This window comes from Polypterus senegalus, chromosome 10 (assembly GCF_016835505.1).
Source record: "Polypterus senegalus isolate Bchr_013 chromosome 10, ASM1683550v1, whole genome shotgun sequence".
Classification (NCBI taxonomy): domain Eukaryota; kingdom Metazoa; phylum Chordata; class Cladistia; order Polypteriformes; family Polypteridae; genus Polypterus; species Polypterus senegalus.
Window position 1 is genome coordinate 88,294,139 of NC_053163.1, and position 16,912 is coordinate 88,311,050.

Here is a 16,912-nt window from a genome sequence, read left to right on the forward strand (position 1 = left end):
ATAGATAGATAGATAGATAGATAGATAGATAGATAGATAGATAACTTTATTTGCCCCTAAAAAGAAAGAAAAACTTTAAAGAAGCTTGAGGTAGTGAGAAGAAAATATATACAGTATAAAATATAGATATAATGAAACAAACAAACAAACAACAGCCCCCCAAACCCACATAAGAACGTCTGGCTTGGATAGTGGAAAGCTGCTGCTGTCAATAACAGACTTGTAAGTGGCAGTAAGATATCCATTTAGGAAAGAGAAGGTCCAGCTTGTTGTGTCCACACAAGGAACATGCCATGCTAACAATCAGTGAACCTTTATTAAAAAATGTATTTTAAATATTGTTAACGTTTGGCTAATTTAATTAAATAATATGGATTTTATTTCAGGGTGGACTCATTGACTTTCCCTACAAGTGTAGTCAGTATGAGTTAAAACTTTCAGCCAGTGCTGTGTGCCTCTCAAGATTTTGGCAGAAGAAGGTGTGTTTGTGTGTTTTAAGGGGGGTGTACGTCACTCCAGAGATGAGGAGGAATAGAAAGAGGGTCTAGAAAGAGGGTCAATACACACCAGGACAGTCTGCATGGCGAGTAGCCAGACTTCCTGTAGTAACTAAAAAGGGAGTCAGAAAGAAAGTGAGAGCAAACAGCCAGAAATCCATGTGTGGTGAGTGTGTGCGTGTGAGGGATGAGGATAGGCGGTGGGTTTGTGGGCTACAGACAGAAATAGAGGAGTTAAGACAAGAGAAAAAAATGCATTATATGGAAGCAGACAGGGAAGATAATCAAAAAGCAGACAGAAAGTCTCACTGGAGAAAAATTGTTGGTCTTTAATGTAAAGAGCAAATCAGCAGCAGGAAACTGGGCTGGGAAATGTTAAAGAGAGAAATAAAAAGTGAAAATTTATGAGGATTAGTATTCAAAATAACTTGCAGTATGAAAGAAAGAAAGAAAGAAAGAAAGAAAGAAAGAAGGGGGTTGTCAGCACATTGTGAACATCTGGCTTTGTCATAATGACTGCTTGGGGGAGTGGAGAGTGGCTGGTCCAAGCAGAGAGGAGGAGGAGGAGGAGGAGGCTGACTCGGGGAGGAGTCTTCATGGTCTCTGTGATGCTTTTGTAAACTCATGACTGTTTTTTTTTTTTTCATTGTTTGCTTCCTTAATATTTGCTCTGCCGCCTGTAACATCTGCTAGTGGAGGGTGCCGGCGAGGCGGGGAGGGGGAAAACTGGTTGTCCTCTTTGCTTGATTTAAAAAAGGAAAGAAAAAAAAACAGCAGAGGCAACCTGATGAGCAGACTGGCGCTGGATGAAGGAAAGCAAGGAGAGAAAAAAATAAAATAACTGAAGAAATGCATTAGCGCTTACTCATTTCCTTGGAAACCAAAGGCGGCATTTTACTGGGCTTGGTGAGGCCTCTGCCTGTTTTATTGCTAATCCCCAAACTTTGTTTCTTTACTTAGCTTCAATGAAGTTCAGACATGATATACTAACTTTGGGATAAAATGCATGTGGCAGCAGAGATTTGACATTGCAGGACTAAATCAATTCTACCTTTTTAGCTTTTGATTTTTTTTTTTTTTGCTGTACCAAACAGTCAGCAAGAGGAATCTGTCTTGGCTGCCTCAAATTACTCCTTCAAGAATGCCAGTTGTACAGTCCAATGTAAAGGCAGCAGGATTGGCCCTTGTTTGTACCGGGAATGAGGGCCAGTTAAGCTCGGAGGCTGTTTTGCATTTCAGGAAGGAGCTGCATGGAGCCAGGCAAGCTATGTAGCTGCAACCAAAGTTCTGCTATTGGACACAAACCTGCTCTTCCAATCTGTTGCATGTCATCAATAATGGACCATCTGTATGTGTTGCCTTTCAAATGTGCGTCACCTAAAACCTGGCCTGCTGTTAAAGAAGCTGGAGTTTTCAGTGTGAATTAAGGAGCTACATAACCTACCCTTAAAGCAAGTCAGTTTACCTACACCTTGGAGCTTCACCTTCTCAGTGTTCTTGAGCAGATGGCCACCCCTTACTGGATGGTTCCGCAGCAATTCAGGGATTGCTATTGGATTAAGTGAGAATTGAGCATGACAACTGCAGCCTGGTACCACCGTGATATCAGCCGAGTGCATGCAGAAGATCTTCTGGCCAAAGCTGGCAGGGATGGCAGTTTTTTGGTGCGGGATAGTGAGTCTGTGCCCGGTGCCTATGCACTCTGCCTGTTGTAAGTAAAGTTTGTTCTCTCTGTGCATGTGTCCCAGTGTCATCATCACTATACCCAAAACAAATTTACTGGCTTCTTTGCTTTAGCTGTCAAGTGGACAGTCTGGCTGCAGAATTTTAACCAATAATCAGTGAATGAGTTTTTCTGATCCATCTTACAGTACATATTGTTATTAAAAAGTGCCTGTTAAGTTTTACACTTAAGAGTATGAGACTTGGCTTTGCTTGGGAACATGAAAGACGTTTTATAACTCCAGACTGGCCAGTCCAAGAGATAACAGGCTTGTTTTGTGAGTTTTCTCTATAATGTACTGGTGCCCCACCCAGTTTTGAACCCACCATTGGCAGTATAGTCTCTAGTTCGCTGCAACTCTGTAACGGAAAAAGTGAATAGAGAAAAAGAAAAGTTCATAGGAATGGTAGCCACAAAGATGAATGACCTAATGGTCTAGTGTAGGGAGTCCTAGGATTATGAGTGTTACACAGATGTTTATGAAGGAAACAGTGAAGATGCTATCTAGCCAGTGTCCCATTCCATTGACAGGCTTCGTAATTAGGAGCAGAGTTTGGTGGAGGATTTAGGAATAAGCAACAGAACTGCAGAGCATTCCTCTGTGTGGTTACATGCATCACACAGATTCAGGGCTCACTTAGCAGTGATGCTTTGTACGAATTGTAGCTTAATTTATTTAAATTTTCTTGGAGTAAGAGCTAACTCATATATGAGGCCATACAAACGCATTTTGTAATTTTGGGTTTTATTAGTTTTTCTGATGTTGATTATCTTGGTGTCTTTTATTTTAACTATGCAGTTTCTAGCCATTAGATGTTCTTTGTGTATTTTAAAAGTAGTCAAACTAATTTCAAGAAGGAGGGTGCTAAAATGTATAAAATTATAGTAGCAATATATTAAATTAATTTTAAAAAAATGCAACATGATGACCAGTCTCTGAAACAGCACTCACCCTCTATTTGTCTCGTTTCATTTTACTTTCATTGAAGAAATGACTCATAAATCCTGTTATTATTTTGCCCTTTAGTTTCTTTACCCTGAAAAACAAATAAACATTAGTCATTTTGTTTGCAATTTCTTACACTTTAACTAAAGTTAAGAAAATCCTTTTTCATTCAGTCTCAATCTCTTTGCTTCCTGCTTCATCAGCATGAGTCTGTGTAACGTCACATCTTGAATTGAAGACACAGCATAAATGAATGTCCACAAGGGGAAGGAGGACTTTAGTGTTCTTTACTTTCTGTTGATTCTTAGAATTAAAAACTTGTGTCAGAATTACATTGTGATCCAAAGTATTTATATTACTTATTTCCATTCCAGCAATGTTTAAACAAAAACACACACCAAACCATATTCAAAGCCCACTTAACCCAGAGCAGGGTTGAAGTCGAACCCAGCAAGCTCAGGATACAAAGCAGGAACAATCCCTTGGACATTGTGAAAGTCCATCACAGGGGAACACACACACACACACACACATTTGTGCCAATCCACCTAACCTGCCTGAGTCTGGACTGTGGGAGGAAACCCATACAGACACGGGGAGAACATGCAAACTCCATGCAGGGAGAACCCAAGAGGTCAACTTCCAGTGAAGTAGCAGCACTACCACCGCAGGAGCATTAACAAAAAAAAAAAAAGAAAATTTACAAAAAAATGGAGATGTTCATTAGAATAGCTTGAACAACGATTTCAACATTAAAACTATTCTTTAAGTTTCCATTATCAATTTGTTCCAAGGTTTCAGAACCAAAATGTGAAACGGCCCTAATAAAATTTTGAGTGCTGTTCTTTTGAGCTCACAATTGAATCTGCAGATAGTTATGGCCTATCCATAGAGATTGTCTTATTGCTCATGTGTCTGCAGAAAACCTGTGATCTGTTGATCTGTTCAAGCTGGTGAGTTCCTTGCTCTTCAATAGGCAGCCTTATTCAGAATGCTTATAAACCATTCTGTTTTGAAATCCCTTGTACTGTGTTTTGTTTTATGTGCATACGGTGTTCCCTTTACACATCGATAGACAGGTGGCACCCATATCTGTGCTTGCTCTCTGTCCAGTCCAGTTTAACCACTTCACTCTATGCAGTGCTGTACAAGAGATGCCCATCAGACACCTCTGAAGGTTAACCCTCAACTTTCCTTTTTTCCCCTTTCTTCTTTTCTCTTCATCATACAAGTTTTAGGCAGAGGAATAATTGCTGTCTTTTGGATGCTGGTTCATTCGCAGGTAGCTTGTCCACCCAGGATTGGTTCCTCTACTGGGCTTTCCAAGACTTTTAATGGTAACTTCTCAGTCACTCCATTGCTCAATGTGTTTTGGTGGCAGGCACCTGTTGGTTCAAATACATGTTTTGAGAGTGTAATCAAAGGATGATTAACAGCGATCTTACACTGATAGAAAGTTGCCAAATTTATCTGGTACTAAGCATTTAGTATTTTTATTATTATTAGTGGCAGAGGTGGTAGTGACATACTGAGTCCAATGAAATTCTGACTTGCCTGCCGAACCACCATAAAATACACCGCCACTCTCTGGTATCATGGTAAACAAGTTAAAACAGACTCAATATTACATTTATAAAAATTATAAAAAAATTAAATCAACATTAAGACTTTATGCTATGAATGAGAAAATATTAAACCCATAACATAAAACCTGTGGACATGCAAATAAAATGTATTATTTAGGAGATTAATTGCAGCTGGAATGAAGACTTATTTGAAACTGTTGTTTTTTGCTTTCAGCACCTTGAACCTCTGGCTTGATGTCAACCACTAGAATTTTGAGCATAGTGGATGAGTTCATGCTTGCTTATTAAACAAGTTTTATTTTGCTAAAAATTTCCTAAACCTCTGACCAGGTTAGACTTTCAGTATTGCTCAGAGTGAATCTAAAGAAAAAGTGTTTTTTTCTATTATCTGAAAAGTTTAGCATGCTACAATGAAGAAAAAGGTGAAAAGCAACTGCCCATTTATTGACAATGCTGAAGGCCATTTGCTGGGATAAACAATCAAATTAAGCAGCGTGCTTTAATACAGCCATTATTAATGCAAATAATTAATAACTGATTGGAGACAGACCCATGGGGGTAGATACTTTCTTTGTGTGTGGATTCAGGCAACCAAGCAATGTTGACAGAAGTAAAATAAATGAAGAAAGACTACAAAAGCGTAATAATTAGGCATAACAGTGTAAACAGTAGCTTTACAGCACTTGGGTTTAAGGCCTGTTCCTACAGCATTGGGCACAAAGCAGGACTCAGCACTAGTCTGCCCCAGGACACACTCACGTATGAACATCCACATTCACTCATACGGTGTCTCTGATTAACATAACAGCATGACATGCATGGCTAAATCAAAGTGAAGAATACCTTTGAAAAATGCATTTGAAGCCTCTTTAGTAGATTATTTTAAAAGGTATTGTATAGTAATAGGGAGTATAAACATGCCTAATTTGTAGTCATGTTTGATCTTAACAAACAAACCTTTATTTTGTAAAATGCCTTTTAATTGTGAACATCATTCCAAGTCGTTTTTGAAGTACAGATAGAGACTGCAACTGCTTATATACAAAGACATTTTTTACATCTGGAGCACAGGAATTTCAAATGACTCGATCTGCAGGGCACAGTGTGCCAGATGTGGTAACTCAACAAGTAACCTTGGAGTTTAAAGTCCACTTGCATAGCCACAAGGCCACATGGTGTCTGGCAAAACAACTAAACCGCTCATCCTAGAAAAGTACTCAATAGCAGTCAATGTAGCAAATAAAGCTATTTGCTGCTTTACAGTTTCAATATATTCTCATTATTATAACACTTTACAAAATTGTACTTTTAAATGTACTGTAGAATGTACATTATTTTTGCATGTTTGATAGACACTCAGAGACCAACACATTAACCACTAGGCCAGACAGCTTGAAACCACAGCATATGGAGCTGTGTACCTTGAGGACTCATGCACATTGGCCTATGACGAGTGTTCTCGTCTCGTCTTGATGGGTGCTTCTAATGAATAACGTGGGAACTCTTCAACTGAATTGATATATTCTTACCACGTCAGTCTGCTCCACTACCTCATTGTTTAATAATGACAATAGTTCAACTACAGAATAAAAATAAAAAGAATATAATGTAATGGACAGCAGACATGGACTGATGTTCTGGCCTGGACTGAACAAAGATTCTTACCCAGCTTGGATGAGAGTGCAATGGAAGTACCCCTAAATATTTTCTCCCCCAGTAAGTTAGATGGCAGCATCCCTGGGTTGGGATTCCCACACAGAAGCCCACAGGGCATTCTGAGACCTGTAGTACCATGGGGCAGCCCTGCTGGGCTCTGCGGGGGCCGCTAGGGGGAGCTGCTGGAATTCTCATTCCCTACTTTCAGGTACTTCCATTCAGTCTGGAAGAACCTTCACTGGAACTTCTCAGCCTCATCCAGGCCAGTTGGAGTCGGGTGTGGAGGATGGATAAAGCTCACTAAACTTGTGGAAAGTGTGGAGTAGAAGAAAAGAGAGAGAAGAAGAATTGTATTGTGATTATCTTACTTTTGAAGCCATTTGGAAAGGTATTTGTGAGAATAAACCTTTTATTTAAACCTGGACTTGTTTCTGTGAGGTTGTGCCCGGGGTTTTGGGGTACTGCAATGCCCTCTACTGCTCACAATAATTAATGTTATCTGATTGAAACATCAAATACTGTAAATAAATGCATACATTGTATTGTGATGGTAATACGTTACACAGTACCTTTTTGATTCATATATTCATATTATAATCTGTGCATGCTGAAATATGAGACCAGCCATACTTAATACACTTTCTTCTCAATATGCTTATTTATTTCCCATTTTATGACAAAAATCCACCCATCTATTCTTTTTCCAAACCAGCCTATACCACAACAGGGTCATAGTGAGTCAGAGCTTAACCTGAAAACAAACAAGAAATGGAAAGCAGAAATCAAACTTGGAGCTGGAGCCAGTACCCCATGGCCACTCATACCAAGCCAATGATGGTTTGCCCATCAGCTTAGTGGGATATGGGTGGAAAAACAGGTGTACAGGAGAAAAATCCTCAAATCCATGAGGAAAATATGTAGAATTCAAACACATAATACATTTAATTGGAAGCCATTCTTCGGGAGCAGTAAGGCAGCAGTGTTTTAATTTAATACATTATACTTGTGATGCTCTTGCAATCAGCCTGGTTCACGTTATTTACAGAAAAAAATCTGTAGTACTAGGGTGTTGTACCATGTTAGCCATTATGAATGTAGAGAAAAGCCAAGAATGACACCTTTATTGGCTAACTAAAAGATTACAATATGCAAGCTTTCGAGGCAACTCAGGCCCCTTCTTCAGGTACATCTTGCCTGAAGAAGGGGCCTGAGTTGCCTTGAAAGCTTGCATATTGTAATCTTTTTAGTTAGCCAATTAAAGGTGTCATTTTCCTTGGCTTTTCTCTACAGAAAAAATCTGTAATGGAGGGAAAAACAGCATGGACTTTAGTAGGCATAGAAAAGATCAGTGGCTACTGACTGCAGTTTTATTTATTTTATTTGTTGACCAAATAGAAAAAATAATGTTGAGCAGCAATAGTTGCTTAGTTATTTGTATTTATTAATTTAATTATTAACAGAATAAAGCATGAATTAGATTACATTTCTAGTCATGAATATTGGAATGTGCAATCACTATGGAGCAAAGCATAATGGTGGATTTCATGTATTAATAAATGTTTATGAACATTTGCCAGCTACATAATATGGGAAAAAATGTGATTAAGAGCCAGGTACTCATTAAGCTTTTTAAATCTGTCCAGCATTGCAAAAGCAACAGAAAATTTTCTAAAATAAATTTTTATAAAACAGCTGTTGGGAAAGATAGAAATGCTATAAATGAAAAATGAAAGAGTGGCTATGGAAAGTGAAGATTGAAGAAAAATATACCAGTAGATGAATATTTATTGGTGCAGGAAACGGGACTTTGAGCACTGTGAAGCATTTAAGAAACATGGGTGCAAGGGTTCAGAGTATCAGGCTAGATAGCCCTCTTTCACAACAGAAAATAGCTTACTGGGTTCAATAGTAGTAATAATAAGAAAAGGAAAAAAGTGTTGTTAATTGTTGTTGAAAAAAGTGCCCTTATTAATTGGAAAAAACTATTTTGAACTGCAGGTGCAACAGTGAGTAGGTCTCCTATTTAAATAGGTCCAAGTCCTCGAGAAGCATAGTTTGGAGGGTGCATTGGGGTAGAGTTAGGCATCGTCTTTCTGGGGTTGTTCAAAGCGTCAGAGGAAACAGGAGATGTGGTTAGTGACAGCGTCCCCTCTTTCTTTGGATCAGTGTTGACAGGCTTATCTGAACCTTCCAGGTGGTCCCAATGTGCACATGCATGACAGCGTGTAGCTGAGCCTATTCACCTCTGCTTCCTCTGTGCTGTGGTGTGAGGCCCACTGAGACCTCTCCGGCTCTGTGAATGTCGAGATGGTAAAGAGCAGTCATTGTAAGCTGCCATATGTTCAGGGAGGTAATTATTTAATTTCATTTTCATTTCACTGCAGTGGGCTTAAAGCTCAGTGTTTACAAATGGAACTTTTAGTGTGAATTGAACTTGTACAGTTATCAATGGATCTGAAATCTGTCTAACAGTTTAGTCATTGCTAAAACATGTCTAACAAATCCTAACAAAATAAAATGTTCCCTGTCATTTCCCTCTAATTCAAAAGGTAGATAAAGGAAGGAGTATTTCTTTAAAAGAGGAACAAAAAATAACATTATAAAGTAATAAAACAGACTGGGGCAAAAAACAGAGTTATATATACTGCTCAAAAAAATGAAAGGAACACTTTTTAATCAGAGTATAGCATCAAGTCAATGAAACCTCTGGGCTACTGATCTGGTCAGTTAAGTAGCAGAGGAGGTTGGTAATCAGATTCAGCTGCTTTGGTGTTAATGAAATTAACATCAGGTGCACTAGAGGGGCAAAAATGAGATGACCCCCAAAACAAAAATGGTTTAACAGGTGTAGGCCACTGACATTTTTCCCTCCTCATCTTTTCTATTTTTTCACTAGTTTTGCATTTGGCTATGGTCAGTGTCACTACTGGTAGCATGAGGTGTTAACTGGACCCTAAAGAGTTTGCACAGGTAGTCCAACTTCTCCAAGATGGCACATCAATACTTGCCATTGCCAGAAGGTTTGCTGTGTCTCCCAGCACAGTTTCAAGGGCATGGAGTAGATTCCAGGAGACAGGCAGTTACTCTAGGACAGCTGGACAGGGCCATAGAAGACCATAGGGTCCTTAACCCATCAGCAGCACCAGTATCTGCTCTTTTGGGCAAGGAGGAACAAGATGAGCACTGCCAGAGCCCTACAAAATGACGTCCTGCATGCCACTGGTGTGAATGACTCTGACCAAACAATCAGAAACAGACTTCAAGAGGGTGGCCTGAGGGCCCGACGTCCTCTAGTGGCACTGTGCTCACTTCCCAGCACCGTGGAGCTCGATTGACTTTTGCCATAGAATACCAGAATTGGCAGGTCCACCACTGTCACCCTGTGCTTTTCACAGATGAGAGCAGGTTCACCCTGAGCGCATGTGACAGACATGAAAAGGTCTGGAGAAGAAGTGAAGAACGTTATGCTGTCTGTAACATTGTTCAGCATGACCGGTTTGGTGGTGGGTCAGTGATGGTCTGGGAAGGCATATCCATGGAGGCATGCACAGACCTCTACAGGCTAGACAACGGCACCTTGACTGCCATTAGGTATTGAGATTAATTCCTTGGACCCATTGTCAGACCCTATGCTGGTGTAGTGGGTCTTGGGTTCCTCCTGGTGCATGACAATGCCCGGCCTTAATGTGGTGAAAGTATGCAGGCAGTTTCTGAAGGATGAAGGAATTGATACTATGGACTGGCCCCCACGCTCACCTGATCTAAATTTAAAAGAACACCTCTGGGACATTATGTTTCTGTCCATCCGACACCGCCAGTTTGCACCTCAGACTGTCCAGGAGCTCAGTGATGCCCTGGTCCAGATCTTGGAGAAGATCCCCCAGGACACCATCCGTCATCTCATTAGGAGCATTGTCAGGCATGTATACCAGCATGTGGGTGGCCATAGAAAATACGATTATGAGTACGATTTGGAGTTGCTTCAATGAAATTTTGGTAAAATGGACTAGCCTGCTGTATCATTTTTTCACCTTGATTTTCGGGGTGTCTTTGAACTCACCCCTTTGTAGGTTGATAATTTTCATTTCCATCAAACTATGTGGCATCATTTCGTTCCTAACACATTACCCATTCCATATCAGTACAGATATCCAGCAGGATTTTTTCCCATTGAGATCTGATGTGTTTTCAAAGTGTTCCTTTAATATTTATCAGCAGTTTAGTTTGCATTAGATGTAAAATTTCTCATAAGCATAGGCAGTATCCACATAATTGATTGGCACATTTCAAGATAATCCCATTAATGCATTTGCTAATTGTGCAAGCACCTGAGTGAGTTTGATAGCGGCTGAAATAATTGGTCTTCATGAGGCCTCTTTGTGATCTTAATACACGGTGTCAAATACAGTATGTGAAGATGGGACAAAGCTGGAGATGATGTCTGCAGGGAAGTTTTCACACCTGTTTTATCGTGGAAAGGTTTTGGGCTAAACTATGTGTGTTACACTTACCTTTCTGAAAGATGACATAGCCGAAAGCCACAATGCACTTGCAGTTAGGTATACAGCCTAATATCACCTAGGACTAAGTGCTACCATGACTCTTATCTATAGGAGGTATCTCCTTTTATCTAACCCTGGGTCAGCAGAATGGAGCAACATAGCAAGTATGGCAGCCAGATTAGTTACTGTATTCCATCACTATATTCATTATCATCACTCCTTATACCAAAAGCAGAATGAAAGCCCAATTCTGCTATTGACGGCACACTTGAATCTTGAATCATGATAATGGTGTGGAGATCTCTTAGTGGCTATTTTCTTTCTGCACCTGCTGCAATCAGTTCATTGACTAACCTTATAAAGCTGGTCTAACATGGTTATCTTCCTGAGACTGTGCACTTTTTTCTTGTTATAGAATTGTTGTGTCAAACCATGCTTCTGACATTTAAACATATGCAGTATTTACCAGCTAATTGACATATTTGGTGTACGTAACTAGGTAGGTGTACATACTGAGCAGCTTGCACCAAGCAAACAATTCTGCTTAATCAACTGGTTCAGACCAGTTCTTACCTTAACAAACACATCAAAGGACTCAAGTGGTCAACACACACTTCACAAAATCTAAAAATATGGTAGCGGAGAGAACTTACCTCCATATGACCTACTTAATACAAACTTATCGTCTTCATACTTTCAAAATCTTAATGCTGAAAAATAATAGCTAAAATACATTGTTAATAATATCACAATCCCCACCAACACCCATTAGATAGATAGATAGATAGATAGATAGATAGATAGATAGATAGATAGATAGATAGATAGATAGATAGATAGATAGATAGATAGATAGATAGATACTTTAAGAGATCTGGGAAGCTAATATCCAGAATGCTAATGGAAAAAATGTAGATCATCTGATTGCATGTGGTAGGCTAAGATACTGACTCCATCATTGCTCCTCCATCAATTAAAGGGTAATGGCATTGGTCACAGAACAACAGCTTTTAGAGTGTGGGACTCCATTCATGTCATTTCTTATAACATCTGCTGTTGACTGTATCTAGACTGGTCATTGGATGAATCAATCTGAAATAGCATTTCACCTTCCACAAAGACCTCCACTCCTCTTGAAGCTGATCAATGTTAGAACTCTACATGGAGATGATGCCGATAACTTCTCACAGTTACACAGCATTTGATACTGAAAAACATCTGGCACCTGTATGACTCATTGTAACTTATATCAACAAGCACAAAGGTTTACTATTGTCAAGGACACTCCTTGTAGGCCCAGCCCCAATGAAACAATCGTTTCTTCTGGTTTTTAAACCATTTTTTACTCCCATGTGACCTGTTCTATATGTTGCTTTTCATGCTTAGTGGACCACTGGTTCTGGATTTTTTTAAAAATCACCCATTGCATCTAGTTGTCCTTTTCCAACTTTGCATATTCCAATGCATTTTTATATCTAAAAGCATGTTAATATAATGAAAATATATAAAATAATATGTGATCATGATATCTAGATAATCAAGCTCCTGGAGTTTTTCCTTTTTGGGGGCTGTTAAATGCTAAATGAGAATAACAAGTTATCAATTAAAACAGTCTGTCATGGAATGGGGGATGTTTTTATTTTTACTTTTAAAAGCTTAATTTTTCTCTAATTTTCAGAAATGGGGATATGTGTTATTGGGATAAGATGCTGAGAACTGATGGATGATATAAATTCATCAAGAGATTTAAAGTTTTTTAATATTTTGAATTAATAAAGTCTGTATGCTGAATCATCTTGATGTTGTTATGTTAAAGTCAGGGGTTGTTCCCTGGCTTATGTTTATCTTTCTTATGTTGTTAATGTTTTTGACTTATTGTTTTTATATTATTTGAATATTTTTGTTATCATGCCTCATTATTTTATGTTTATTTACTATTTAGCATTTATGTATTGTGTATTTACTTATATTCCTGGTGTTTTGTGAGTGGTACCCCAAGAGGCAGGGCCACCATGATGTCACTACTGAGGGACCACCCTCAGCTTATATATTCCAGGCTGGGGCGTAGGTCCCTCAGAGATTCATTGAGCATTGAGGAACTCAGACCAAGTCTTATGTAAGTTTCATTTTGATTTGTGGTTACTTATTTTACCTGGGTTCATTGGATTTTGCCTTTTGATTTTATATTTGGATTTTTTTGGTATTGGTTGCCTTCTTAGTTAGGTAAATCCTTTTGCCTCTTTTTTGCTTTTTTTCCTGTTTCTTTCAAGCCAGAGGTTTTACACTTTTACCCTCTCCCTTGAAGGACATTTTTTTGCATTTTGAGAATTTAAAGTAGTTTTTGAAACCTTAAAGTCTATTCTCAATTTTGGGCCGTTGCAGGTTAATGCCTGCCCGTGGAATTCAGGGTCAGGCAGCGTAGAGTGAGGCCTATCTCTGTGCAGATCAGTGAAGGTCCTATCCTGGTCTGTGGTTCTTTTTGAGGCTCTTCACTCTTTTTGGTATCCTTGTGTCACCTGTTCATTACATATGTAAGCAACAGCAGCAGATCTTATGATACTATGGATTACAGGGCAAATTCAGATTTGTACCATTTATGGTCAGTAATATTCCAGCATGCACCTCCAGTATGTCTCACAAGCCGTCTGTGAATAAATTTAGATCAATGACTGTTTAACTCTACTTTAGCTTTGGCTACTGAAACATGGTCACATTTGTGTGCTTTTATGTTAATGTTAAAATTTTAATTTTGACTTACGCATGTTATTAAGGTTGCAGAGCTGACAGTTTTACTCTGTATCTTCAGTCTATTCTCTAATAAAATTGTCTTCCACAATTGCTTATGTTTTTTTGGTTTTGCTGTTGAAGTTCCTTGTGTCTCAGTAAAAAATTAACAAGATTATTAGACTTGTACTTGTACAGTACGAAAAATCAAGAAAAACAAGCTACTTTTGTCAGCTTTTTTATTCTCATTAATAACTTTAAAAATGAGGGCCTAAACCTGTCTCAACAGCACTGAACACAAGGCAGGAATGAAACCTGGACAGGGTGTCAGTTCATGGAAGAGTACACTCATGAATACAAGGCCATCTTAGAATTACCAGGCAACCTAACATCAATGTTTTTGGAAGAGTGAGGAGAAAATGAAGTACCTGAACAAAAACCCATACAAACGCAGATAATCTGCAAACTCCATACAGCTAACAAGCAGTCACTTTACTTGACCCAAAGTTCTATGTCCAAACATTCACAGACAAAGACTACTGAAGGCTTTGCAGTGCTACTGCTTGAAGTTGGTTGATAGTGTAACTGTGCAGTCAGTGGCTCTTACTGTACATTCACCAATATACAGCACAGTTAAACATTATAGGGCTTTGTCTAAGAGACTCTCTGCCAGACAGTAGAACATGGACTCAGCTGCCATGCACTAGTGCATTCATACCTTGACTTGGGCTGATGTTTTTCACACTGTGCACAGAAAATGCAAATGTGGGGAAAGGGCCAAATTAATGTTTTGCATGCCTCAAGCATGGCAGATGAAGGAGGAAGCTTGTACTTGAGCATGTTTTGAAAAAAGCTGGCATTTCTTTGAAATGGAATGTGTTTTGGGTGGGGGTTAACTGTGTGTTATACATTAATGTGTACTTTACAGAAATTATTTAATTGGGCAAGTTCAGGATTTGAACAAATAAAATCAATAACATATGGCTACTTTCTTGGTAACCTGGGTACCTTGTATGCAAAAATTGAACTGAATTGTAACATTTCTGTACCCAATTGCAGTTTAAGGAGTAGACATACCAGAACTTCTATGAATAGTTTGCCCGACCTGGAAACCTCAAGTAAGACCTCAGTATTCATCTCTTGGTTGTTAATTTGCTGAATACCCAATAAGAGTGATGTGACTTACACCTCTCAAGGTATAGTCAATGTTTCACCATAAGCACTCCTTACTGCCGCACTTGCAAAAAATTGAAGGAGTAATTCTGAGTGTCCATCTTATTAAATACAAGATCTAAACCCCAGTTACTCTTGTGACTCTGTATCTGATGTGCAAATTAAAGAATAATTGAGTCTAGGATTTTGTCCTGGTAGATCTTCTATATTACTGAAGTTTCCCATTTCATGACCTGAAATCATCTTTTCCAATTAACTATTCAGAGATTTGACATTTATGTTTCTGTAGTTCACTTTTACTCTATAGAATACTGAATCTTTTTAGTCACTAATAATCAGCAGGACCACAGAAGCCATGAGACGACTAAAGTTCAAACTTTTCTGTCTCCTAAAATATTTACAGAAAGAAAAAGACAGCCTCTTAAAATTTTATAGACAGACATAGTCTGTTATTATTGCAGCAGAAGAGACCCTCCCTCCATAGCAAACTGCATCCACAGCTGCCTCAGGACGTCTAATAATTCTACATTACCTTGGCAATGGCAAGAGAAAATCACTCCAAGTCAATGCGGCACACTTTCCACAAAAACACTTTCCAGATGCCTGCATTCTTGTTCTTTGCAGAGCACTTTTGGAAAACTGTCTTTTGTTAATTTTATTGCTCTTGAAAATGTGCAAGAGTTGCATTGGCAAAAAAAACCATGATTAAATAAAAGTTCAGCAGGACTCTTTAAAAAAAAACAACATCATGCACAGAAACAATTGAGGCCAAATAATGTTAGATACACCTTAAGAAAAAGTCATAGTGTACATATAACATTTGGCATTGTACCACAATGGCTGTATTTTAGTATACTATGCATTTTATTAAATTATATAATCCTAAACACTTTAAGAAACTCATTTTTACAAATGTATACTAGAAACTTTAGTTACTTTTTCGTTGCATGTTGTACTTAGGACATGCATATTTGAAGAAAGCAAATATTTTCATATTAAAAGAGCTGAAAATGTTTACCTCCTTATTAAAATGGAAACCTTATTTTACACATTCCTTAACTCTTATTACTAATTTAATAAAGCAATTAATGATTATTCCATAAATGTAGGAAATATACAGTAGGTATACAATAAAATAAAGCAAAAAAGTGTAAATATCCAAAGTTTTATGCAGTATTGTTTTAAATTACTGAAAATTGCATTTGGTATTGGATACTAGAGACACTTATTTACATGTACTGTGTAAAAGGGAGCTGAAGTAAAATCCTTGAATCCTTGACTGAAATCAAATGTAATAATTCACGAATGACTGCTGAAATTGTATCATGTCTCCTGTCTGCAGCATTGACTGAAACCACACAATGGTCTTCTAAAATGGTGAAAACTGCATCCACTTCTAAATGAAGACTGTGGCTTCTTATAAATGACTTATTATGTCAAGTTTGGGTTATATACCAGTTACTTCATGACACCCCTCCAAAAACTGATGTGTCATGTTGTCTGCAACTTATCTAGGTGAACAGATCTACCTTCCCCAAAGAATGGAGCTATCTTCTGTTAAGGATTCAATTACAGTAAAAAAGTTACAAACAAATAATATTTACACTATTATATTTTGCACAGATCATGTCAGGTATTGTCTTGAACTCACAATCTAGACAGCAGCAAAAGAAAATATATTAATATGAAATGACAACTTAAAATTACAGATTACTTTTTAAAGTAACAAGTAACCTAACACAATACTTATATTATTAAATTAAAATACCATGTTATTACCCAAGGATTTTCTGGAGAGACACAGTACCAAAGGAATACCATTGGTTTGACTTTGTGTCGAATGAGTGGTTGCTCACGGAGTCCCGAATGAAGCACATTACCTCAATGGTTCTCAACCTGTGGGGCAGGCCCCTAGGGGCAAGTAACAAAAATGGGGGAGCGAAGATGTGAAAAAAAGAAAACAAGAATCAAAAATATGAAAAAAACATCTGTTGAAACCAAAACAAATTAACTTAAACTACATTCTGATACTAGAACAATAAATATAGAGTTAGATAAATGTCGATAAAAGTTAAGTAGGTATAATAAAATATGCATCTACATTT

The 16,912-nt window shown here is 38.1% G+C and overlaps 1 protein-coding gene across 1 annotated transcript in view; it reads left to right on the plus strand.

Annotated features, from left to right (window-relative positions):
• Window positions 1-1,140: 1,140 nt before the first annotated feature.
• inppl1b (inositol polyphosphate phosphatase-like 1b) overlaps window positions 1,141-16,912 on the plus strand; it is a 105,910-nt gene continuing 90,138 nt past the window's right edge. Inside the window, exon 1 of the mRNA XM_039766143.1 lies at window positions 1,141-2,208. Coding sequence (XP_039622077.1) covers window positions 2,072-2,208 — 137 coding nt within the window. The 5' untranslated portion in view covers window positions 1,141-2,071. The remainder of the gene's footprint in view (window positions 2,209-16,912) is intronic.